This window comes from Pseudonaja textilis, chromosome 5, assembly GCF_049901715.1.
Source record: "Pseudonaja textilis isolate UNSWEBS1 chromosome 5, rPseTex1.2, whole genome shotgun sequence".
Classification (NCBI taxonomy): domain Eukaryota; kingdom Metazoa; phylum Chordata; class Lepidosauria; order Squamata; family Elapidae; genus Pseudonaja; species Pseudonaja textilis.
Window position 1 is genome coordinate 37988019 of NC_141994.1, and position 27383 is coordinate 38015401.

At 36.2% G+C, this 27383-nt stretch overlaps 1 protein-coding gene across 1 annotated transcript in view; it reads right to left on the minus strand.

Annotated features, from left to right (window-relative positions):
• Nucleotides 1–1164: 1164 nt before the first annotated feature.
• Nucleotides 1165–27383, minus strand: part of SLC6A15 (solute carrier family 6 member 15) — a 39559-nt gene continuing 13340 nt past the window's right edge. Inside the window, exons 2-12 of the mRNA XM_026699016.2 lie at nt 25913–26388; nt 23731–23888; nt 17270–17396; nt 15518–15699; nt 12298–12408; nt 8383–8624; nt 8086–8275; nt 6985–7177; nt 4995–5154; nt 3570–3732; nt 1165–2346 (exon numbers count right to left, since the gene is read on the minus strand). Of these exons, the coding sequence (XP_026554801.1) occupies nt 1975–2346; nt 3570–3732; nt 4995–5154; nt 6985–7177; nt 8086–8275; nt 8383–8624; nt 12298–12408; nt 15518–15699; nt 17270–17396; nt 23731–23888; nt 25913–26201 (2187 nt within the window). The 5' untranslated portion in view covers nt 26202–26388 and the 3' untranslated portion in view covers nt 1165–1974. The remainder of the gene's footprint in view (nt 2347–3569; nt 3733–4994; nt 5155–6984; nt 7178–8085; nt 8276–8382; nt 8625–12297; nt 12409–15517; nt 15700–17269; nt 17397–23730; nt 23889–25912; nt 26389–27383) is intronic.

Genomic DNA, 27383 nt, shown 5'->3' on the forward strand with positions numbered 1-27383 from the left:
TATTTCTTTGCAGCTATTTAATAGTTACATTTAATGGTTATGTGAGTTCTTCCACTTCTGCAGCCCAATATGAAAGTCTAAGTCATTCAGTTGATCTCCGTGGTCAATTGGATCTGAGATCATTAGGAAGGTCTTGGCATGGAATTGTTGTGGCTAAAAGGGTCATGAGTAGCTCTCCTGAATTATTTCATAACAGCTGTTTAAAATAGGCTGTTACTTGAGACTTCTGCAGAGCTGTAAGATGATCATTCTAAAAGGAATGAATTAATATTACACCCTTACTTACACAGAAACATTCACACCATGAATATATGGCATGTGTATAAATCATGCAACAGGAGAAATAAAGGTGAAACATCCATCCATCCTATCAGCTGCTTCCTAACTTCTGGGATCTCAAGCACAGAAGTTACAATAGGCTGTTGTAAAAAAACATGTTTTATGTAATCCTATATTAAGCCATCCTGTTCTTTGCTCTCTGAGAAAAATACTACTTAAAATATTTTTCTAATCTTGAAATGATAATAAATAAATAATAATTTCAAGTGTTCTATGCATGTTTACCTGATCTTAAAGAGGTATGCCCAGAAGTTTTCTTAGGAGAGCAGCAGAAACAAGGCAGAGCTGGTAATATTAAATCAGTAGGAAAAATGTCATTCCTATTACTCTACAGAAACTGGTTATAGCAACTTTACCCAACCTGGCAACTTCAAGATCTGATAGATTACAATTATACATTATCTCCAGTTAGTGATGCTAGCTGAAGAATATAGGAGGGATTGTCCTTCTTATGTTGACAATATGAGAATGCATGGCTTTGAAACATAAGGCCAAGTTTCTTCAAGGTATTTAACACTTCTATGATTTTTTTTAGACATACACAGGTAGCCACATTACAGAAAATACAAAGCAATCATTTTTCACTCTTTTATTTTTAGTTTAAATGTAATGGCATACAGTTCTTGATGATTATTGACTGGGCTGAGGAAATTTCCTCCTTGCCTGAAAACAGAAGCAAAACATATTTTTTAAAAAGCCATCTTGCTTCAAGGTTTGAAGCAGTTACATACATTATTACTATACATATGTACATTACGAGTATATTGTATATAAATATAATGTATGTAATCTTGTAACCACAATAAATATTAGGAAGAGGGGGGGTGTATGTTTGTTTTAGGCACACAGCTTAGAAAAATGCAGAATCTGCACAGTTTCGTAAGAGTCTCAGAGCGACTCATGCTTATATCATTTTCACACTGAAAAACCAAATACAGTATGTAAAATACAGCCACATCATATGCAGTTCCCCAGAGGCTGAGGAATTCTGTGTTTCCAGCATAATCATACTTGGTAGTCTAATACTACTGCTCTATACAGCTATTATGTGTAAGAAAATAATCTGCAGGGTAAATGTTGTTTCCTTTTCTTAAAACTCAGCAAATAGCCTAAGCAACTGTGATAGCTTAAAAAAAGTATAGGGTATCTACAAAACATATGTACAAATAAGTGCAGTAAATACAGGCTTGGTGAATTCTTTGGAACTAATTTTTCCAATACACAGAAGGGGACTTAAATTGTGGGAACAAAGGAAGAGTTTCCAATTACAGCAGTAGAGAAATATGAATTCACTTAAAAAATTGCTACAAACTGAGGTAACACCTGTACTTTAAAGATAGAAAAATTTCAAATTAAATGCAAAAATAATTTTGTTTTAAAAATTGGCATTTTTTGACAAAGCTAGGCCATCACTAATTTATAGATATGTGCATTCCCTTCAGTACAAATGGAAACCAGAAAATCAAGCCAAAGGGAATTTTTTCAAGCTTTCTGTACCACATGTCATGATATTTTGAAGGATGCAGTCATGGGGCACCTGAGATTGCACTCTAGGAAGGGAAGTTGATCACTTCTCTGAAGAGAACAAATGTTCAGTAGCTTAATAGAAGCAGAGACATCAATACTGCTTAGCAGCTACAAGTCAGACTCTGGCATATCTGACATGTTTGCCATTATGTAGCCAATACCATAACGACCGTTGGGGGCAGTGTCCACTACTGGAGAGCCAGACTGTTTTCGGTAAATGTTTTTGCCAAAGGTTGGAAAAGGCCCCTCGCTTGGACTCTTTCCATGTATCAGGCTGGTATCATCTCCCTCAAGATTCACTGGTTCCTTGATAATGTGCCCTCTTTTATAGGAAACAGCTGCCAAACTACCTGAAGTGTCATCAATAAGGTTGCAGCGGCGAATCAAGTAGACAACTGGGACGGGGAGCATTGCCAGAGCAATTAGAGAGAAACAAACAACCAGCCCCCATGTTGGGTAGTTCTGCAACTCCTTGCTTGCCTGCATGGTCCAAGAGAAGTATCATTAGCACATGTTTTCATAAGCCAACACTTACACTGCCCTCTCTCTTCAACTACCGTTTTATCAATGGTTTAGCCTCAATTCTAGGAAGCAACATTGACTTTTTAGAATGGAAAAGGTGAGGTGAAGTGAAGCTCAAATTATGACTGTTGTCTTGGAAAGGCATATGGGCAAGGCTTTGAAAGAAGATTTTTGAGTGAGTAAAAATGCCTCATAACCTGATCCTACTTAACCTGATCCTACTGGCTAGAGATTTTTCATCATGGCTTAAACATGGGGTCAGCCAGAAAAGCTTACCTTATTACATAGAGTAAGAACTAGAATCCAATCATACTATGACTCCTTTTCAATGAAGAATTTTTCAACTGCTAAACTCCACTTTAAATATGTTTTTTGTTTTTTTTTAAGGCTACCTTATGGTCCATTTTCTGAGAATTTTAAACAGAGTTCAGAGAACTCCTGAAATACACGCATGCAGTAACTAAGTATCCTAAGACTAAATAAGAGGCACTGTGTGATGACTAGCTATTGTTTCAGTCATATAGTGTGTTCAATCACAAATTAATCCAAAGAATTAATTTTATGATTAACCCTAAAAATGTTTCCTACTGTTTGAGGCATTTTGAATATTATAAATTTTAAAAGCCTTGTCTTGAGACTGTGTGAAAAATAAAATGGTGCTTAGGAACTGCCTCACATGCCTGTATGAGTGGAAGTTCTGTCTACTGACACTATAGCAGTAGTCTCCAACCCTTTTGTCACCAGAGTCTGGTTTTGTGGAAGACATTTTTTTCAAAAACCAGGTGGTAGGAGAAGAGTGCCACCTAGACCCCTGAATGCACAATTTACAGTAGGGTTTGGTATGCAGTCTGGTTTCTAACAGGTCACAGACTGGAGATTGGGAACCCCTACACTAGAGCATCTCTGCCCCATCCAATTTATTTTACTAAGAGATTTACTAAGAGAGTTGTCATTGTTGTTGTCATTATATTTATCTTCATCTACAATTTATACCCTTTCCTCCTGCCCAGAGGACAATCTTAAGGACTTTCAGCTGGTTCTCAGTGAGGAATGTGTGTGTGTATGTGTGTGTGTGTGTGTGTGTGTGTGTGTGTGTGTGTGTGTGTTATTGATGTTCCATGTTCTTTCTTTCTCTCTCTGCCGCTCCCTCCCTCCCTCCCTCCCTCTTAGGCATCACTCACCTTGTCTTCAATCCATGCACTGTAACTAGGGGGACTTAATACCATCTGGATAATACTTGCTACCAGCAAAGATAATAAAACAATAGGGGAAATATATTTCCATGTATAATAATAGAACTGATTTGGTGAAAAGCCAAGCATGTCTTTTAAATCTTCCATAAATCTGGAAAACAGGAGAAATGGTTATTAATTCAAAAGCTATTTTAGTCTTTTCCCAAAATTCTAGTTTCCAATGAATAGCCACATGGATATTCTGAGAGTTGTCACCCTAACATACTGTATAAGAAAGACTAAAACATATGAATTAAAGCAAAACATTCTAGTTAATTTAAATTTTAAAAATATTAACAATGACATATACCTTTCCCATTAAATATATAGTATATGTGGATAATTTCAAAAACACAGTGCTACCTTCACAAATATGCTTCTTATCTAAGTGTTCTTTATGATGCCTGGCATGAGACATAGGAAATTATGTCACTGTGTCTCATAATTAACTCATCAACTTCAGCACAAATGTTTGCCAGCTATTATGGTAGTTTCCTGAAGGAAGCTTTAAATATCCAGAAACCAAGCACTAAGTATATTTGAATGGAATGTAACCTCCATGCAAATTTGTTCAATAAATTACCCTTTCTGACAATTCTGATGGATAACAAGGTCAACAAATGCAGTATATATCTAGTACAGTTTTAACACTATCTTAAAGAATAATGTACCAAAGATCAGAGGAAGATAAAAGTGAACTTCCATTATCAAGAACTACCCATGACCAGCTCAACCTTTCTCCAAATTGTATTCTGAATTGTAACACAATTCCATGAAAGATTAATGAAAGCCAGTTGGTCAGAGTCTAATACTTTTCGCTTTCAAAATAAGAAACATAAAAGAGCTCTCTGTGAAATGGACAAGGGTGTGGGTGTGGTAAGATTGTCTCAATTGTATAGGTTGACAGTTTGTGTGTTGCTTTTTGCGTGCTATTTCTCCCATTAACTTTTCTACGTTTCAAAATATTTCTGGATGAAAAAGGCAACAAGACAACTTTTGGTAAGTATTACTAATTTAATTGGCCTCTCTTTATTATACTTGACAAACTCATGTCAATTAGTGATATGTATCTCCAATATAAGTTGGGCTAGAATTAAGTAATATATTAGAGGGATAACTACATACAAGCTTTGTTTCAATAAATCTATGTAATGTTGGTCTTGCAAACAGTTTACTTCTATGGTATTTGTGCCTACCAGAGACAATGGTCCTTAGAGGGAAGAAAATGTGTTCTTTATTCTCTCATTTTCCCTGCCTTCTGCCACCTTCTACTCACTCCCATAAAGCAGGACAACCCTGTCCTTTAGAACAAAATTTCAACCTTCAGAATTATTAGTAGTGTTGCATATTAAAGAATGTAGTATGTGCACTTACTTGTCTATTCCATAAACGTAACTCATTGCAATATTCTCCAAAATGACCACAATAAGTAGAGGCAGTGTAGCAGAGTAGTCATCAAACATTGTTACAAAGTAATTACCAGATCGCTGCACAAATATGAGACCAATGCAGAATGCTAGAAGACAGCAAGTGACTAAAAGAAAACAGAAAGAAAAGAAAGAGTAGAGGTTGTATATCCATTAATCCCTTTGATATTATTGTCATTATTTCTTTCTGAGATGCAATTACACCTTGGCTATTTTTCTTTTTGTTTATCCCACTAAGATAACAAGACTTATGACCATTTTGCCCACACAACCATTGCAGCATCCCCATGGCCATGTGATCAAAAGTCAGACACTTGGCAACTGACCCATATTTATGACGGTTGCACTGTCCCAGGGCCATGTGATCACCTTTTGCAACCAACTAACAAGCAAAGTCAATGGAGAAGCCAGATTCACTTAACAACCATATTATAACTAAATAACTGCAATGGTTCATTTAACAACTGTGGCGAAAATGGTGGTAAAAGAGGGCCAAAATTAATAACTGTCTCCCTTAGCAGCAGAAATTTTGGACTTCATTGTGGTCATAAGTCAAGGATTACATGTATTTATTTTTAAACCCTATTATCTGTTCTGGGTGTTTATCTCAGTAGATACACTCAGAGAAAACCAGTAAAATAACAGTAATATAACTTAGGCACTATTATGTTTAGAAACACCTTTGGCCTTATTGGATAATATCTAGAGTGATCTTTATTGAAAATAATACTTATGATCTCCATAAGTATTCTTAGACTATATAATTATGAGTCATCACAGAGGCTATGTTTACTTGCTCAGAAAAAAAGAGGATTTTTTTTCCTGTTGATATCTGTCATATCAGCTATATTTTAATTAGGAAATTTCCTAGAGCACCTATTTTTAAGAGCACTTATAACAAGCACTCAACATCACAAATGCACCTATCCACCAAAAAGGATACCTACATTTGTGCTAAATACTTGGAAAAACTGGTTCTAATATTTAAAATTTCAATGGACGAGTACTAATGTTAAAAAAAAGAGAGAGAAATTTGCATAAGATGTGTGAAGAAAAAAAAAGGCAAAATTCTGTTTTAAAAGAAAGCTCATAGGATTGTGTGATAAGCTATCTTCAAAAATTGGATTCATGCTATCCTATAGGAAACTTCTTTATCCCCAAAAGAGCCTGTGACACTTTAAAAGATTCAGTGCTGCTCACAAAGTCAGTTGGATGACTTGAGTCATTTTCTCTCAGCTCTAGAAAGAAGACAATGGCAAATAACTTCTGAAAAACCTTGTAGAGGAAACTTTAAGGACTTCTTTAGGCAGTCGCCCGGAGTGAGCTCTTACTCAGAGGCGTACTCATTTGCATACATAAAGAAACGTTGATTTTTATACTAATTCCAAAGCACCTCTTCATGGCCAGCCGTGGTAACTAAATGTTCAGAACAAGGATTAACAGAACCTAAAAGTATGTTAAATAATTCCCATATGAATAATTTGACTTTCTGAAATTCCCCTTTTGTCTTCAAGCAGCTGTTCCATATTTGAAATGGACTATTCCATCCCCATAGGAAGTGTTCTATTACTTTTTCTGACCTTGCTAGTAAATGCTAGTACGAGCACTTCCTTTGAAACCAGAACAGCCTATTGAAAATGTTGCACTTGAAATGCTTTGCACACCTCTAATAAAATCCATGTGGTTGTCTGTTGACAGAATCACATCGATCATCAAAGGGAGGCAATTTTATCTCTGCCCTGCAGTAACTGGCACATGCTTCTAATCTTTTCTGAACAGTCCTGTGATAGGAAGGGTTTCAAAGAAGAGTAAAAGCACCTTTTTTTACTGGTAAAAAGCATTCCATTAATATAAAAACAGATTAGGAGGCTACTTTGTAGAGGCCATTTTCTTGTAGACAACTTCAAATACAAAGAAAGAAATGTATGCCAACTCACCAGTCAGAATTTCTTTTCTCACTTTGAAGGTATCAACTATAGGTGTAGTGATTCCTTCAATTGTTCCAAACATGCTGCCAAGCCCTAGATTTACCAGCATCAGGAAAAACATCACTGACCAGAAAGGAGAAGCAGGGAAGTGTGTCATGGCTTCCGTGAAGGCAATGAAAGCTAAACCAGTTCCTTGAACAGCCTGTCAAGGAGAAATCTCAGTGATTAAAATTGGTCAAGAAGAGGAAGTTTGAAAAGAAAGTAGAGACACTGAAACACACTTAGTGAAGAGAACCAGGAATGGATGCTACTGCTTAGAGCAGTTATGACAGCTAGACTGAATCAGATGATTGTCTGATTATTGTTTTATTCCAAGAGTTTTCTTTGTTCATTACTGCCATAAGCCTGACATAATGGTTCATCCCACTTTCATTGGCAGAGGAAGTGTGCTGGGGGTCCTGTCGACCTGATTATTCTGGCTGGCGGGATCCAGGAGGAAGGCCTTCTCTGCTGTTGCTCTTGCCACGTGGAATCAATGTGAGGTGAGTCCCAACCGCTCCTTTCATAAGGACCTAAAGATGTAACTCTGCCAATTGGCTTGGGGCCCCAATGGTGAATAGCACAGTGGAGGTGTTTGATCAAATAACCACAGATTCCAGCACCTCTACTCCTTCCCCACCTTCCCCATATTCCTTACAGTTTAATGTTTATTTATTTATGTTTTAATGTATATGTGTAGATATATATTTATGACTGTAAACTGCCCTGAGTTGCCCTATGGTAAGATGGGTGCCAATAAATTTTAGTAAAAAATAAATAAGTAAATAAACAAATAAATAAATATAAGCCCCTAATGGCTTACTGCATTGAAAAATTAATGTACCAGCTATGGATTCTGTGTGCTCCTTAACATCAGCAGTAAATTGTTCCAATTATGAAGTGGATAGGTATGGGAATGGATAAAACATAGACAAGGAAACTTGAGGCAAAGTTTTGATTCAGTAAATTCCTTGGAAATGAAAAGCAAAGCTATTCTCAAAGGGCTAGAGGCTTATTAAAACAATTGGTCATATGTAAACTTTGAATCATGGATTGAATTATCAGTCTAACCTTATTAAGTTCATCTTCAATTTGACATGGTTTCAAACCCAGAGGAAATTCATCTTCTTTAACTTTCTGAATGATATCATAAATCAGATTATAATCCTCTGCTGTAATACTTGATAAATTAATATGATGAGGTATGATAGCCTGGCTGAGATTTCCACTATTCAGAAGGCTGATAATTTGTTGAGAATTTCTACAAAACAAACACAAAAACGCAAAGGCATACAATCACACAAAAGAATAAGAATGGAAATTCCCAAGAGAAATATTCTACAAAAATTAATAAATAAATATTCATACTGGACAATGCATTTCTCATTTATGATGTTTGCTTTGAAGCCCAGAACAGCAAACACCACTAAAGTTGCCAGCACAGAAGTGAAAAAATTGATGAAGGACACCAGAACAGCATCGAAATGGCAGTTGTTGTCTCTCTTGTTGTAGCTTGAAAAGGCAATGACTCCACCAAATCCAAGTCCTAAGGCAAAGAACACCTGAGTAGCAGCTTCTCTCCAGACATTAGGCTCCAGCATTATTTCAAGCTGTTTGAAATCAGATACAATATAAGTCAACTATAAAATGCAGCATTTCTGTTAAACAGAGGCAACAAATAATCAGGAAACATTCTAAATATCACTTTCCAGTGATAACACACAGTTCAGCCCAATTTGATAATGATCAGTATTTGTCAACCTCAGAAGTTTTAAGATAGGTGAACTTCAACTCCCAGAATTCACCAGCTAGCAAGAAGAATTCTGGGACAAAGTCCACACATCTTAAAGTTAAGTTTGACAAACAAACACTGCACTAGATAATCAAGAGTATATTCTGTCCTCTATTTGTTTTGAAAAATAGCTAAAACATAAAGCAAACATTAAAAATTTGCCTAATGTTTTCCATTTACAAACATAAAAATTCCAATAATACTGTTAATATGGTTCTTAAGGATAACTGGAATTTGCCCAGAGAAATAACAAAGAACAATCCAGCAGAATTAAATAGATAAAAGACTGATTTGAATTATATATTATTAACTGCTGCTTAATCTCCAAATCAAAATCACAGTAAAATTATGATTCCTATATAAAGAAAATCTTTTTCAGGGTTTTGAGAAAAATGTGGTTTTAATATATGAAAGATTTATTCAACAATATGTTGAATTTCTTGAAAACCCAAGATTTGGGGAATTTTTAAAATTATTTTTCACTTTTATATCAATTATAGAAAGTACAGACCTTGGACAGACCTTGAACGGAAATGTAAATTTTACTTTGTGAAAACAGAACAACTCATTAACTAAAGCTAAAGCAGGACTTATGGCCACACATCTGTGCCTGTCAAATCTGATGATCATGTTATTAGTTCGATGGCGTTTATTCCGCTGAAAGCGGATCTAAGATCACAGCTTATGGAATTTGACGTATGCCAAATGTCAGTAGTATTATCTAGCAAACAGAAATTTTAAAGTAGCCCATTATTTCATTATGTTCTTTTTGAACATAATGCACTCTTATAATAAAAGCAAATTCAAATATTTTTTCCAAGCTATTAGAGCTCTAAAAATGCACATCTCAATAATAGGAAATGCTTTCTATCTAAATACTTATATTGAGATTTATCACATGTGAACTAATCTTTCCAAGTTGACATACCATAGTTGGATCACTAGATGGCACTATATGCCCAATTTTTATTCTCACTTTCCAATTGCTTTTAATGCTTTTTTCGGTCATGTAATCTTACCCTAGAAAAGTTCTTTCTAGTTTTATTTCCCCCCTCAACATGTCAGTAATCACATTTCTCTGAGTTTTTGGGTTCAAGTATTGCTTTTTTTACTCGTTATTTGATGAAAAATGAATTTATGGACTTAAGGACGCAACTATATGTTCACTTCCTTAGAAATTGCAAACTATGATAATTACCTCTAACAGGATGGAGGATTAACAGGTGTTATCAGTGAAAAATTATCAATTTTGCCACAGACAGATAGAATTATACTAGTCTTTGACCAGAATAAAGATTTGATTTGACTCAAGTAGGTTGGCAAAGACCTGAAATCCAAGGGATTGGCTGCTTGTCAATATAGACAATACTGAACTAAGAATGGCTCAGAATTTACTTTTATAGAATCATTTCGTATAGTGAAAATACTGGGATGGTAGCTCAGTTCATTGCAACCATTATAAATTATCAGATATGACAATGAACTGCAAGTTTATAACACAGAGTTTTCTTAGACTTGATATAGCTCTGTTAAATGAAGCATCTGATTTAAAGCTGAAATACATGGAAATAGCCATAATGATTCAAAATATTCCATTTATTGTAATTGAAACAAAAAAATTGTCAGACTGGCCCCTCCTATATTATAGATGTAACCTATTCCAGCCCTCAAAAAACAAGCAATGAAGGCTTTATTGTACACCTCTGATTTAGTGAAACATATTGTGTTCTATCCTAAAAGTATTTTTTCAAGAGGCAACTGGACTTTCTGATTTTTCTTTGAAGATGTTTCGCTTCTCATCCAAGAAGCTTCTTCAGAGCTGAAGAAACTTCTTGGATGAGAAGTGAAACATCTTCAAAGAAAAATCAGAAAGTCCAGTTGCCTCTTGAAAAAGCACCTTTGGGACAACCATGACCTGGATAACTGACAATCTCCCTAGACAAGGGCTGTCAAACTCCCGGTCTGCAGGCCGGATGCATCACATAATAGTCATGCCCATGTCTAGTATAGGAAAGAGGGGGAAAGGCCTGATACATCATGTGACGTTGCTGTGATAATGTAAGTTTGACACCCCTGCCCTAGTCAAATGGTGTTCTGCATGGGAAGAAACCTGACTTTAAAATAAGAGGTAGTTGAGAAAAATCCAGCCAAATTATTGCTTCCAAATTCTGAGGAAATATTCAGCTCCTACCTCTCTGTATATCTGGCAAGGCAACTGATCTGGTTAAGGTAAGTGATGGGCATAAAGGAGGGAAATAAATGACTGTTGGCAGCAGAAGATGAAGAAGATTACTGCAAAAATATTTAATACAAGGGATATTTGTATCTGACTGTTCTCAAAATGATTATTACATGTCTAAACAAGCTGCTCATCTAAAATGGACAGCATGTAGAATTCCCAGCTGCAGAAAGTGTACAATCACTGAGGGTCATATATAAAGGGATTACATAAATCTTAGTTCTCTCCAACTGCTGTTTCAGACTTCCCGGGTGACTTTTCCTAAATCTTTTCATCATTCTCTGGTTTACTTTATAATCATTACATTTTGAATAATGCTTCCAGGATTCTGCTACAACTTAGTGTTCAAGATAGATTTGTAATTGTCTTGTACAAATCAGAAGTATACATTGCAACATGTTAATCACTTTTCAAATGTGTACTAAGATAATTTAGATTATGTAATAGCTGCAGCTGTGAAGGTCTTCAAAGGGGGCATTTTGCTTTGATCAAAATTTGATTGAAGTGCCCATTTGAAGTGGTACAACAGAATGAAAAAGCATTTTCTTTTAAATGTTGGGTTATTGTGGCTATGCTGTTTGGAGCTTTACAATAAAAGATGATTCCTGGTTTGGGCAGAGTTAGTTAATTGTTCAAGTTGACGCATCACTTTGAATCGGATTGCTGTAGCCTTGAAGCAATTCCCCAATGTGGAGTTCGGCCACTCCTCACAGCTTTATTAAATATCTTCCTTTAAGCTTTCGCTCCTTAACCCTATGAAAGAGAACGGGGCATACTGCTGAGTCCTATCTTCTTCTCCACATTTGGATCAATCCATGCATTAGAACATGAATACTAAAAAGGGAATCAGATGAGGGTATATGTGTGTCAAGGATTTATTTATTTAATTTTGAAACTTACATTATAAGAGTAATATAAATTTGTTATCCTGTTCCAGGCTAAGCTATCTTCTTTTCTTTCATCAAGCACGCCAGTACAATGTTTTGGGTCCCTTTCTTACTGCTGTAAACTCAAACCACTGAAAGTGAGTATGAATCAAGAATCAAGGACAATACCTATTAGATGGAAAAGTCCTAATCCTGAGAGAAATAATGTAGTTTAAAAACATAATAATAATGACTTTATATATTTGAGCTAGAACTATCTTCCACAGCACATGTATCCAAAAGCAGTAGACTTCTAACTGATTACAAGTTTATTAAAGCTATTGAAAGGTAAACAGTACGTGGTATCAGAAGCGATCAAGCATTACCTTTGGAGTAAACATATGACGAATCCCATCCAGTGAACCTTTTAAAAGCAGCCCTCTGATTAGAAAGCACAGAAGTACGACATAAGGGAAAAGAGAGCTAAAGTACATTACCTGAAAGATATTAAAAGCAAATCATTTTAAAAACAAAAGAAACTTTCTCAACCATCCTGCCCTGACTGACAATAGCAATGGAACTAGTCAGAAATATAGGTTTTTAGTGTTCATACTCAACAGTCAATTCTGCATTGTCTTAAGATAATAAATTCTCCAAACAGTGGATATTGTTGTGTTTAGTACTTTCTGAAGTCCAAGCCTTCTTGCCCTATTGACTCACTGAGTAAAAAATATTCATTTAGGACATCGGTATACCTGGAAACCATAATTTAAGAATAGCAAGTATGTTTCTTGCCCATCTCTCTACTGTATCCGTGCCAACATGGGCTAACATGAACTGTCATCTTGCTCAATGACACAGACTGCAAAGGTAGGCCAAAACTAATTTTGATTTTATTTTTATGTTTAAAAGTAATTATAATCAAACATAGTTGCCATTTAATTAATATTTAGTCCAATTCATGCACCGGTGAATCTCCTGCCATGCTAAAATCATATAAACTAGTTGATTAGTAAGGGCTGTGATGGTACAGTGGTTAGAACACAATAGTGCCGGCTACTTCTGCTGACTGCCAGCTGCCAGTAGTTAGGCAGTTCCAATCTCATCAGGCTCAAGGTTGACTCAGCCATCCTTCTGAGGTTGGTAAAATGAGGACCCAGGTTGTTGGGGGCAATATGCTGACTATGTAAACTGATTAGAGAGGGCTGTTAAGCACTGTGAAGCAGTATATAAGTCTAAGTGCTTTTGCTATAAGCTATCGTAGTAAGACCTTCTGGAGGTTTCTGGGGCTACCTTTGCCTGTTTACCTTTCTTGTGGGTGTCTGGATATTAGATAATTGGAATATGATATCAGGGATAACACAAGAGATTTGTTCCTGAGAAAGAAAGAAATTCTACATTTATAGACTGACAAACAGAAGTCTGGTTCAAATCCAATGATTTGCTCCATCAGAAATGATGGTTTCCATTAGAAAAAAGGCAGCCTACTGGAGAAAAGGAAAACAAAGTGTATTTGTCTCAGAATGCTCTCTGGAAATCTTTCTGAATTTTGTCAGAACACTTCCAAGAAAACCCTTTTTTTCTTTTTCTCTTTTCTCTTTTTCTCCTTTTTCTTTTTCTCCTTTCTTTCTTTCTTTCTTTCTTTCTTTCTTTCTTTCTTTCTTTCTTTCTTTCTTTCTTTCTTTCTTTCTTTCTTTCTAACAATTGTTATAATTTTAACAATACCACTCCATTTCAAGAGATAAACAATATAGTTTTAATTTGATGGCCAAGTTATTATGTTTGAGGAAAATACTCTATGAATTTTTAAATATAGGCCTGAGAACAACAACCATGCCCTGAAGAGCAGGTAATGAATTATTAATATAAAAGATAAAGCTCTGTTTTGAGTGACTTTTATGATCATGTCCATTTAATTTTCCTGGAATAATATGGAAGTGATTGGCCTTTCCCTTTTTAAAAAATGAAAACATAACCACCCTGTCTAGTCTATAATCCAGTGGTCTCCATTTCAAGTCCAAATCCATTAAATTTTTGATGTCAGCTGAAGTTTGTTGAAGCTACGAATGTTATAGCTGAGAAAAAAAATAAGTAAAAGCCATTATGAATAAGCTAATTTAGGAGTGATTGCACTGAATGACAACCCGCCTTTGAAACAAAATATTTAAAGCAGAGGTGGGGAACTATGGCCCCTTTATGACTTTGGACTTCAGCTCCCAGAATTATTGGTCAGGAATTCTGGGAGTTGAAGTCCACAGGTCATAAAAGGCAATAGTTCCTCACCCCTGATCTAAAGTATAATTTTCTTAATAAGTGGAATTGCCAGACCATATTTCACTACAATCAAGATTTTTTTGCCCACAGGAAAAACACTCATGAGAATTCCCATATGCATATAATTGCAGAAAAATAAAACAACATATGAAATATATATGAAAATGTTTGTTCAGTCTAAAGGATGGCATATAAAAGGCTTTATTAACTACCTCCAAATACTATAAATAATATTGTCTTCCTCACTTCAGAAATAAAAATATGCAATCTGAATTTTAGGCATATTATTGAATGGGTCAAATCAGTTGTGAATGGCTCAAAAGAAAAGAATAGAGCACTGCTGGATTAGAAGCTGGTCTAGCCTAGCATTATGGGCCAAAAGTAGACACTTAATGGATCTGGGAGGTTTACAAAGAAGGGTGCAAGGGCAATTAAGTACCTAGTGTCATGAGGATCACTTAGTATGAAAAATATCCTCAGATGAAATCGATCATTTTTAGTTTGATAATTCATAAATTATGGCTGCATAAAAATGGGTGGAACTCTGAAATCAACCAATTATACTTTCTGGATGTGCTACTACTGTGTTCATCCGGAAGAAAATCTACATGATCACTAGGAGTCAACGCCAATGGCACCAACATTTTTGCTCATTTTACTTGATTATTTGCTTCCCCAGCATGGTTAATTAGGTGATTAATTTTAATAATTCTATTATAGCTCTCTTTTCCACTCTCTCTATCTTCTTCAAATAAAGCCATGTTATCTTCTATACTAGTGGGGGCTTCTATTCTGAGCCCCAATTGCTCAGTGGTCTCATTTTACATCATCTCCAATCTTCTTTCAGTGATGCAAAACTGTTCAGCTCTGTCTGTTCACTCAGAGTTCCCTTAAAAGATTGTAAGTCTGTCTGAGCGATCTTTTTCTTGCTGTTAGAGTCTTCCAAATGATTATATCACAAATGTTTGATACGTGAACTTACTGTTTCCCTATTTCTCGGACTTAGTCAAAATCAAATTAATAAAGCAAACTGTGCTCAAAAATAGAGCTGGTAAATCTACTCCATTCTTTTTAATTATGTGCTGAGATGTAATTATAAGTATTATTCATAGCAAATGAAAACAGATCAAGGTTCTCATGCCATGATAATCCTTTCTTTTGTTCAGAGATGGTTTTTGTTTTTAGCAGACTATAATTTAAAAATTATTATACCAACATTTTTCTACTTGAAAGGATAAAGAAACATACACACAATGAGTCATATCTTCTAGCAAACTTTGGTAAAATAGGCAAAGGGGTGTGGTGAATAAGAACATAAGTGGTAATACTCACTTTGCCTGAAGATTGGATGCCTTTAATCATTGCCAGGCACACCATAACCCATGCAGCTAACAAGCAGATGGTCATTTTCCAATTCAGACCTCCACTCTCAGATATAGAATTAGAAATATTGAGTGCTTCTCTGTACCAGTAATATGTTGTAGCTGAGCTTTTTTCACATTCTGGCTCTACAACTGAGGAGAGAGGAGAGGAGAGGATTAACTTCAATTAGAAAATAATACAAAATTATTTGTAGTAGTCAAAAGCCTTAAGGCAATTGCTGCAATTTGCTCATCTATATTTTGGAAATATTTAGATATTTACCTTTAAGAACTCAGAAATGTGAGCCAAACTATAAATATTTTGTTGGCATGTTGTTCTAAACCTCTAAAATGCCAATAATTACAGTTAATCCCATATTGTCTTCAAAGCAGTTCAAGACTTTTTAAATGAACACCATGTCAAACTCTTTCTTCCAATTTACCAGATGGCTTCTTCTCCTATGCAAAAGGTGTTTATTTTCCTCCACTAGTCTCATATTTTTTTTATATTTTGTTTCTGTTGGTGATATTTTCAGCTGTAACTCTCTGTCTCTGCTTCTTCATCTAGGAAGAAGGCCCCAGTTTCTTTCTTGGTGTCTTCTCTTGGATTTATTGAGGTGTTGGAAGGGGTAGTAGCCATGGCCACTTTTTAATTATCTTTTAACTAAGGTAACTAACAAGAGCTCTACATCTCATAGCTACAAGAGCCCTGCACCTCATTCAGAACAATTGTTTTTCCCTTCACTTGAATGAGAACAATGAAAGGGATTTTGAAGTACAGTGCTATTTTAAACAGTAGCTGTGAAATAATCCAGATTCAAAGGGAAAAATAAGATTCAAAGAGTATTAAGTGCCCATGTGAAACCTGTTGGAAATACCTTAAACCAAACACAGTGAGGGTTTTTTTCCTAATTTGCATGGCAGCTACAAAGCCCAGTGCTTAAAAATATTGTTTTTTAAGGTATTCTAATACCTAAAAGCTGGAGATCTGAGTGCAACAGGACAAGGTGAGTTCCCATTCTCACCCCAGCTGCTGTCAAATAGTAGTTTGAAAACATGCAAACACAAGCAGATAAATAGGTATCACTTTGATGGGAGGGTAACAACATTCGTGATGTCATGCTGGTCACATGACTATGGAATGTCTTCAGACAGGCTCCTGGCTCAATGGCCTGGAAATGGAAATGAACACTGCCCCTTATAGTCGGCAACAAAGTAGAAGAATAAAATGTGGAGGAACTTCTTTAACCAGGAAACAGTGGTCCAAAGTCACTAAATGGGAGATGATTTCAAGTTGGGTCTCTCTGATCCTACTTCAGCACATTAATTCAACATACTGTATTTCAATATGTGATGGATGATGAAGCTATTGGACAACATGCTGCAGTGCCTTCTCTAATCCGCCAGCCAATTACAAATAGACATGTCTTATCTAACTGGCTCCTCCAGCTCTTAGTCATTCTTCTGATACTTAATGATGGGATACAGGGATTGATTAAAAAAATAGTTTTATTGTAAAAACTAATAATGGTGATGGGACAAATCAAATTTATTTAACAATGCTACCTGATTGGAATATTGTGAACCAAATTATCTAGGCCTATTTATTTTTCATTTTGTTCTTTATTTTTTTTTAAAAAGATATCTTTTACAAGACGTCAGTAAAAAGTGCATTATTTAAAATAGAGAGAAAAAAAAACACATTACTACATTTAACACTTACAGGTATGTGAAGAATTTTTCACCAAGGGACACTGATCCCATGGCAATGGATGCTGAAAGGATTGAGAAAAGTAAAACAAACTCCATCCAATGATGACATTGTAATACAGGGCCACAAAAAAGCATACCTGTGAAAGAAGCAAACATTTAAAATACAGTTTTCATAAATGCACGTTAGTTCTGTGCATGTTTCAGAAGAACTGCTCCAGTGCATAGCACTTTTCTTAAAGCTAACATATCCACGCTGTTCCTTCTACTGAAGAGATCCGCTCTGGGTTGGCTGTTTTTGGCAATCCCTGTGAAGTCTCCAAACTTCTCCTATTGAGGATGTGCCACATTGTCTTAGAAGAACATTTATACCTTTTTCAGTCATTGGTTAGAGCTGGGCATAGGAAAAGGACAATCCTGCTTGATTTATCTTTGTTGGGGACTTAGTTGACACCCCTCCTACTCCTGTTTTCCATTTATCAGCCTTCGATACCATTGCAATGGCATCTTTCTGGGCTGCCTGAACCTGATCAGGGATTGGAGTCATTGTTTTTCAGTGGTTCATTAATGAGCAATTTCAGTCAGTGGCAAGGCAGAAGAGATTAATTCAGTGGCCACTCTTTTGTGAGTACCTCAAGGTTTGGTCCAATCTCCACTGTTTTTTAATATCATTACAAAGCCACTGGGAAAGCTACTGTCAGTTAGGGGATGAAGTATAATCAATATGCAGGTGAAATTCAACTATACTTTGCCATCCCAGAGATGGCAGAGATACCATTAAAGATAAATTCCCAAAGACTGTTGATTTGGAGGGGAAGAAACAGGTTAAATGGGAACCCATGTAACACAAAACTGATATTTGTTTCCTGTCATACTTGACAGAGGAGCAGTATCTCTCAAAGAGCAATTCTATGATTAGGAGTTCTCTTAGATGCAAGGCTACTGTTTAATAAGTAAGTGGAAAGTAAGTGGAAAGTTTAATAAGTAAGTGGAAAGTGGTAGCTGTTGGACAATTCCTTGGCTCTGGATGGTGCAGTAGTTACAGTCCTATATGGAACAGAAAGATGTCATAATAGTGACTCATGTCCATATATATGCACATATATATATATGAAAGTAAGTGGAAAGTTTAATAAGTAAGTGGAAAGTGGTAGCTGTTGGACAATTCCTTGGCTCTGGATGGTGCAGTAGTTACAGTCCTATATGGAACAGAAAGATGTCATAATAGTGACTCATGTCCATATATATATATATATGACAGACAGCCCATAACTATGTTAGGTTTTCATAGACCCATTAAGCTCCAACAGATCCCAGGAATGACATCAGAGCTTTCTCTAGAACAGAGGTCTCCAACCTTGGCAACTTTAAACAAACCTGGCTGAGGAGTTCTGGGAATTGAAATCCACAAGTCTTAAAGTTGCCAAGATTGGAGACCCCTGCTCTAGAAGAGTGCAGTACTAGGAGGAGCTAAGATCCTGCACACAACCCTCAAACTTCTCAGCTCTTTGGTTAGGTTTTAATATTAATCAAAATACAGGAGTATTTTGAAGGTCTGCAAGTTTTTCTGAGTCAGACATGAAAGGTGGTAGCTTTGCTATAAGTCTAGCAAAACAAACACTTGGATCATTGCAATGCAATTTATGTGAACTATATTTGATACAGAGTGCAGCAGCCTGTTGGATGGATGATACTCTCCACCATGAGCATATGACCTGCATTGCAGCTCACAGACAAATCAGAGACTAGCAGGTTTCTGTATTAATTCAAAGTGATGCTTTTGTTTTAATTTAAGTGCCCTTCAGAACTGCTGTTCCCAATTAGAATAATCTATCCAATACCACACCGGAAGAGGAGACGAGGTAAACGAGCGGGAATTTTAAACAGACTAAGGAATAGGGGGGGAAAAATGTCTCTCCCTTCAATCTTTCTGACTAATTTACTCTCACTGGCTAATAAGATGGATGAAATTCATCTCTTAAATAGATGGAATTCTGATTTTCATAATTCAGCCGTTCTTTGTTTTACTGAAACCTGGCTTAATCCACAAATTCATGGGGACAACAGCATATACATCCCAGGATTTCAGACATTTAGATCAGACAGAATTGAAAAGTTACCAGGGTAGAGGATTATGTTCATATATCAACAACAGCTGGTCTCAGGATATAACTATAATATATAAGTTTTGTGATAAAAACTTAAGAGTCTTTACACATCAACTGCAAGCCATTTTACTCTCCACATGAGTTCTCCTCATTTCTCCTAATAGCTGTGTATGTTCCTCCACAAGCCTGTGTAAACAAGGCATTACAAACTCTTGCTGATCAAATTATGGAGGCTGAAGCCGAACACCTAGGTTCCCTTCCCATCATTTTAGGAGATTTTAATCAAGCAAATTTAAGGAAAGAGCTCCCAAAATATTTCCAGTATGTAAATTGTCCCACCAGAGGCAAAAAATACTTTAGACAACTGCTACACAACTGTAAAAGATGCTTATAGGTCTTTACCACAAGCAGCTGTGGGACACTTTGACCACTGCATGATTCACCTTGTACCTGCCTACAGACAAAGACTTAAAACCATTAAACCAACAATTAAATCAGTGAAGACTTGATGAGGCAAAGCTGAAACTCCAGGCCTGCCTTGATTGCACTGATTGGAATGTTTTTGAAGATGCCTCTGCAGACCTAGATGAGTTCACAGATACTGTAACATCATAGGTTAGCTTCTGTGAAGACTTGTGTGTACCAACAAGGAACCTGAAAATATATAGTAACAATAAACTTTGGTTCACAGCTAAACTTAAGCAGCTATGTCGTCCCAAAGAGGAAGCCTTCAGAAAAGATGACAGAATGCTATACAACCAGGCCAGAAACATATTAACAAAAGAGATCAGAGCAGCAAAAAGAAGTTACTCTGAAAAGTTAAAGAATCAATTCTCAACAAATGAACCAGAAAACATGTGGAAAACTCTTAAAAACATCACTGGCTTCAGCAAACCTCCTTCCCAGGCAGAAGGAAATCAACAACTAGCAGATGACCTGAATGTGTTTTACTGTAGGTTTGAAAAGAAACTACAGCCACCACCTATCCTCACAAACCACATCTCAAACACACCAACAACAGCCAAGCCTCCTACAACTGGCCCTAATCCATTGGGCTCACAACCTCTGGTGATCACAGAAAAAGAAGTGCAAGATCTATTACACAGACAGAAGCCAGGAAAAGCACCAGGGCCAGACAAGATAATTCCTTCTTGCTTAAAAGTCTGTGCTGACCAATTGGCCCCCATCTTCACCCGAATCTTCAATAGATCACTAGAGATGTGCTACGTTCCTTCCTGCTTCAAACGTTCTACCATCATCCCAGTGCCAAAGAAGCCCTCCATCAAGGAACTGAATGACTACAGACTAGTTGCTCTAACATCTGTAGTAATGAAAATCTTTGAAAGGCTTGTGCTGATCCACCTGAAAACCATCATGGATCCATTGTTAGATCCTATGCAGTTTGCCTACCAAGCAAATAGATCAACAGATGATGCTGTTAACACGGCTCTGCATTACATTCTACAACACCTTGAATCTCCAAATACCTACGCAAGGGTCCTCTTTGTAGACTTCAGTTCAGCATTCAATACCATCATTCCAGATGCTCTTCTAAGTAAATTAAACCAACTAGCGGTACCTGAACACACTTGTAAGTGGATCATAAGGTTCCTAACAGACAGGAAGCAACAGGTGAAGCTAGGCAGAATCACATCCGATACCTGTACAATCAGCACAGGGCCCCCCCAAGGCTGTGTGCTATCTCCACTTCTCTTCTCCCTATATACCAATGACTGTATCTCAAACGATCCATCTGTTAAAATACAGAAGTTTGCTGATGACACAACATTGATTGGTCTCATTCAAGACAATGATGAATCTGCATACAGACAGGAGGTTATACAACTTACCTCGTGGTGTAACCAGAACAAATCTGGAACTGAACACACTCAAAAGTGTAGAAATGGTGGTAGACTTTAGAAGAAACCCTCCCATACTACCACCTCTTACAATATTAGACAACACAGTATCAACAGTAGAGATCTTCAAATTTCTAGGTTCTACAATATCACATGACCTAAAATGGACACCTAACATCAAAAACATCATCAAAAAGGCACAACAGAGAATGTTCTTTCTGCACCAACTCAGAAAGTTCAAACTGCCCAAGGAGCTGCTGATAAGTTCTACAGAGGAATTATTGAGTCTATCATCTGCACCTCTATAACTGTCTGTTTTGGTTCTGCAACCCAACAGGACAGACACAGACTTCAGAGGATAATTAGGACTGCAGAAAAAACAATTACTACCCAACTGCCTTCAATTGAGGAGTTGTATACTGCACGAGTCAAAAAGAGGGCTGTGAAAATATTTACAGACCCCTCACATCCCGGACATAAACTGTGTCAACTCCTTCCCTCAAAACAATGGTATAAAGCACTGCACAGCAGAACAACTAGACACAAGAACAGTTTTTTCCCAAAAGCCATCACTCTGCTAAACAAATAATTCCCTCAACACTGTTCAACTATTTACAAAATGTACACTACTATTACTGTTAATCTTCTCATCACCCCTTGTCACCCATCCCCTCCCACTTGTGATTGTAGGACTGTAACTTTGTTGCTTGTATCCGTACAATTTATATTGACTGTTTCCTAATATGATTTGATTGTTGATTGTACCCTATGATTATCATTAAGTGTTGTGCGTTATGATTCTTGATTCTTAATGAATGTACCTTTTCTTTATGTATACTGAGAGTATTTCCTTGTGTGCCCAAACACACCTGGCCAATAAAGTATTAAGGTTATAGTTGTCCCAAAGGTGCTTTTTCAAAAAGCAACTGAAAACTAACTCTTGGCTATTATCTAGCATGTACAGTACCTGGTTTTTTTGCAGTCTAACTATGGAACCCTTAAGCATTCTGTTATTCATCAACCTAGCCCAATTTGTTTTCCAGGTTTTTATAGTTTTTAGGGTATCTATTTTTAAGCTAATGCAGTGCTTCCATTGAGGGCAAAAAAGCCTTGAAAAATGATGAATCGGTTTGAGGAATAGTCAAGAATTGCAGTGTTTATACATGGCCCAATCATTTTTGAGTTCTCAGAAAGTCTATTAGGCTTTTTTCTTCCAGCACTACACATCCTGTTCTGACAGAGCTGCAAATAATGAAATCTCATTGTATTGTTCCCAGATAGATTCATCTCTTCAGCTATGTTCTGTGACTCAGTACATAAAATTTCACCCTGCTCTGTGGCCCATTTAGTCTGGATCAATTATCTCCTGAATTGATGAAGCAACAGGTCCAGTACAGATCAAGAGTAAACAGATTTCTTTTCCCAAGGATTGGCAGCCATGCCTCATGTATTTATTTTTTGATTCCAGAAATTTCTCAGATCACTTCACCAAAATCTTGAAATAAAATGATAATTTTTGGTGAAATGTTTTATTCTTTGTTTCAAAGCAACTTTTATCTGTAGTGTGCACATTTGTATATATGTTTGCGCATTGATATAACATATATTTGTATATATGTAAAATATATACACATATATGTATCTCTGTCAGACCCTGGTAATTTTGATCCTTTGTATTCTGGGAATATCATTTTGTTAACTTGTCACTTCTGCGGCTTCTTGAGGACTCATAAAAAAAAGCAAATGGGAAACAATGCTGTTTTTTCTCCAATGAGAAACAGCTAAAATGTGCCACCAGGTGACAAAACTGTACAGCATCTTTATCAGCTGAGACACTGAGATGGGCAGCATATAAATTTAATAAATAAATAATAAATTGCAGGGTTATTTCAGGATTAGTTCATCTTGTGATTTTTGAATATAAGACTGATCATTTGACAGCAGAACAACTTAAATGTAGTTAAAAGTGATTGATTCCCGGCCTGTTTATTAGGACAAGAAGGATGGTACACTATTTATTTATTTGTTTGTTTGTTTAGAATGTGGGCATGCTGCTACACATTCTGGTTGTTTCAGATTGTTCAATATGGAGAAGATAGTACTCTGCATAGGGAATCACCACCTCTGCACTGCTAAAGCTTTGGAGAAGATATCAAATTGCCCAGGAAGAATAATGATTTTCTCCTACTTGATAGAAAGAAATTAAGTTCTACATTTCAATATGTCCTGATTTTTATCTCTTATAAAACCATAGAGATATAAAGAAGCTACTTAAGCTATTCAATACAATCCTGATCTATGTAGGAATCCAAATTAAATTGTTCCATATAGATACAAACAATCTAGCTTCTGCTTAGACACACCCAAAGAATGAATCTCATTATTTCTTTGAATAATTCAACCAAGTTAGAACTGATACTAAAAGCTTGACATCTTAAGATAGCAAAAAACCTAAACATTCCATTATGTATTAAGATTTGGGAAGCATGTACTCTGAAATCACTTACTATGCAACTTGCAAATCCAATTCCACCAAGCTTGGGGCTGATATAATTCCATACTCCAATGCTCCCACGGCGGATTCTTTGACCCACTGAAAGCTCCAGGAAAAAAAGTGGTATTCCTATGATCAGCAGCAAGATTAAATAGGGCACAAGATAGGCACCTGTCAAACAGAGGATGAGTAATATTCATATATGGAACAATCTTTAGAACAAAGTCCATGTGATATTATGACATTAAAACATAGATGAACATATTTTATATAATTGTTTTCAAATTAAACCTAATTTTGCTATATTGTGGTTATCTTTAGGGTCTTAAACAAAAATAATAATTCTCATCTACCTAACCATCTAACATTTATTATTTTTATAACATTTTTCTTCTTTAAAAGTACAGGAGATGAGCAGGAAGGGAATAGATTTTTCTCCCTTCTTTTGCATCAATTAATACGTAAGTCTTCCTATATAGTTTGCATGCAGTGATTACAAGATAATTACATTGCACAGCAAACAACTTATCATATCAATAAATATCTCTGCTAGCTTCAGTGTTGAACAATTCATTAATTACATGAAATCTAGTAACTGTGAAGAGCAGTAAGAAGCCATTGATGGTCTCTTTTGCCACTGAAGGAAAAAGTGCCTGTAGTTTGCCAGGTGGATGTTTATTTTCAAAAAATGGTGAAATAAATGCCAGCTAAAAAGATTCAGTCATTTACTTGGGGGAGGAGAGAATACATAGTATTTTTTTAAAAAACAAATTAAATTAAAATGTTTAACAAACCTTATAACTGTAACTCTTAAAAATCTGACAAATTCAAAATTTCTCTTTTTCTCTTATTCTTGTGACTGATATAGGGCTGTAGTAAACACAAATAGCTGTGTAAACAATTCATGAAGTTAATTATGAATATATCTATATCAGCAAGTAGTTCTTCTATCAAAAGGATTAATATTGCAATACTACATAAATACAATGAAGCTAACTTTTGAGTAAACAGAATTATTTTTCACAAAAAAAGATAGATGTTAAGTCATGGCCCCATCAATAATGTTTTACATGATTTCTATCTCCCCCTTAGAACATATTACAGGACAGGGTAGCTATAACATCTCTACACACACACACACACACACACACACACACACATAATGCTTGTAATGGGCTCTCATAATTTTCATGTGAGGAACTTCAATACTTTCACAGTTTAAACCATGGAAGCCTCTAAATCACAATGAACTTTCTTTAGTTATTTAAAAGAAAAAAATACATAACTGTGAGAGATATAAACATTCAGAGATCAAACCAGATAATGTTTTTCATACAACTATTTAACATGCAAACTTGTAAAAATAAAAATGCAAACAACTGATATTGGATGGACCACTTATTATCCGTAGTTCAGCTGGCAAGAGAGTTCAAGAGAGTTCAACATTTATCACTGCTGAATTTCTGCTGAAAATTGCTCTTTTAAAATTGCTCTTTGCATTGATGAGAAAACTCCTATAGGCACCAGTGGGGCATTTTCTCACCATATAGTATCAACTACAGAGGTGAGATTTTTCTTAGGTCTTTAACATAAAACAATTTGCTTGCTCATCTCGAAGGTGCTTTTTTCAGGAGGCAACTGAATGTTTCTCTTCTCATCCAAGAAGTTTCTTCAACTCTGACTGGATGGTGGGAAATGGAAGGATTTATATTCCTTGTAGACAAGTGGTCATTTGCATTCTTTTAGAGAGTCACTGAGAAACTTGGAGGTTTGTCTGTGTCCTCAGGGTCATCTATGTAGTGAAAATGGGTGTGGACCCTTGTTGGCTGCAGGATGTTTTTTGCCCTGTGTCCCTTTCCTGTGGAATACAGCTGTTGGGGATGAGTCTCTGTTGTCTGCATCTCAAACTGAAGTGCAAAAGAAAAAAACTTCAAAGAAAAAGCAAGAAAGTCCAGTTGCCTCCTGAAAAAAGCAGCTTTAGGACCACCATGACCTGGATGACTGAGACTCTTCATAGACAATTTGCACAGAAAATCATCAATCTCTCTCTCTATCAGCCAGTGCTTTTGGAATGTTTAAAAGAATCGCTTATTAGCAGTTTGAATACCTCAGTGCTAGGAATGAGATGGGAAAGTAACAGAGACCAATAATATTGAACTGCACAGAAGCTACCTCCATGAGTATAACAGACTTACCGCCACCATTCTTTTGACACAGGTATGGAAAACGCCACACATTTCCCAAGCCTACAGAAAATCCAACTTGGGCCAGAATATACTGAAGTTTGCTATTCCAGGCTGGTCGCTCATCTTCTACATCAGATCCCTCTTCTACATCTACATCTTTGTCCTCAGGATCATTAACTGACAATTCACTTTTTTTAAAAGCATCCTCAACAGAATCTTCATTGGATAAGAGGTCCTTGACTGATTCGATGACATCATCATCTATCTCTCTTTTTACTACTTTGCTGTTCTTAGGCATTTGCAATAAGGAAATGGAAATTCCAGAGGAGATTTGGTTTAGACAAGCCGTCCAGCTTCAGTCCAGATAGAATTTTGCAAAGTCTAAACTTCTTGAAGAAAAGGTCCACAGTAAGTCCTTTATTCAACCAGATCAAAATGTTTGTTATTGCTTCCTGTTTGTAATGGCTTGCTGTTAGCATAAATAGCTGCATGTAAGAGAGAGAGAGAGAGAGAGAATGTTATTATACAACAGAAAATACAAATTGGCCACGTGGTGTAGGATGGAAACTAAGTGACTGTGAACATCTCCTGTTCTTATTTCTATTTTAAAATCACAAATTTGAGATTCTAGAGAGTCAGTGCAATCTACAGCCATTTGCTTGAAAAGAGTATAAGATATGACAGCCCCTATCATTATTTTTTCTACAGCTGCACTGAACTGCAATCATGTTTTTTTTTTAAAAAAGCACAGGTTAAAATGGAAAGACCAGAGAAGAATAAATTGCTTTCTACTGATAACTCAATCAGATTGGGCTACTCTTGTATGGTTGTCTGTGCAAACATAAGACATAGAATGAGGTGGCAGCTACAACTCAGGCCACTATAGTTAAAGAGTAAAACTTAGTCAGAGTGCTAACATATAAATATTATTTTATTCAGCATGTTCTACTCAGTGACAATTCACCCACTCAAAAACAGTATAATTTCTCATCATGGAGATTTTCTTGGTATCTGTTTGAGAGGTCAGCTCTTGGAAAATACAATCAACGTTCACCCACAAAAAAAATAAGTGTTTCTTCACACTCAGATTGGAGACTTGTGGCAATGTATTTTTTTATTCACCAATACACTGCTCATAGTATGTGAGGAAAAAGTGCAAGAGCCATCTTTGATGAATGTCCTCTTCCCCTCTGAACTGACCTGTGTAATGACTTCTATGATTTACCTTGTAATAAGGCTTGGCTTTCCAACTCTACTTGCTGGAGTTAAGCTCTGAGAAATACATATTTTGGTTTGAAACCTATAAGCGCTCTTTAAAAAGAATACACACACCCATACATAAGATTGCAAGTTGCAGCCACATGACGTCTCCCTTAATGACCAAATGGGAAGTGACAACCTAACTCTATCAGGGTCACACCATTTTCTGTTTAGTGATTGTGGCATTTAGTCATAGATTTGCTGGTCCCAATTATGGTCA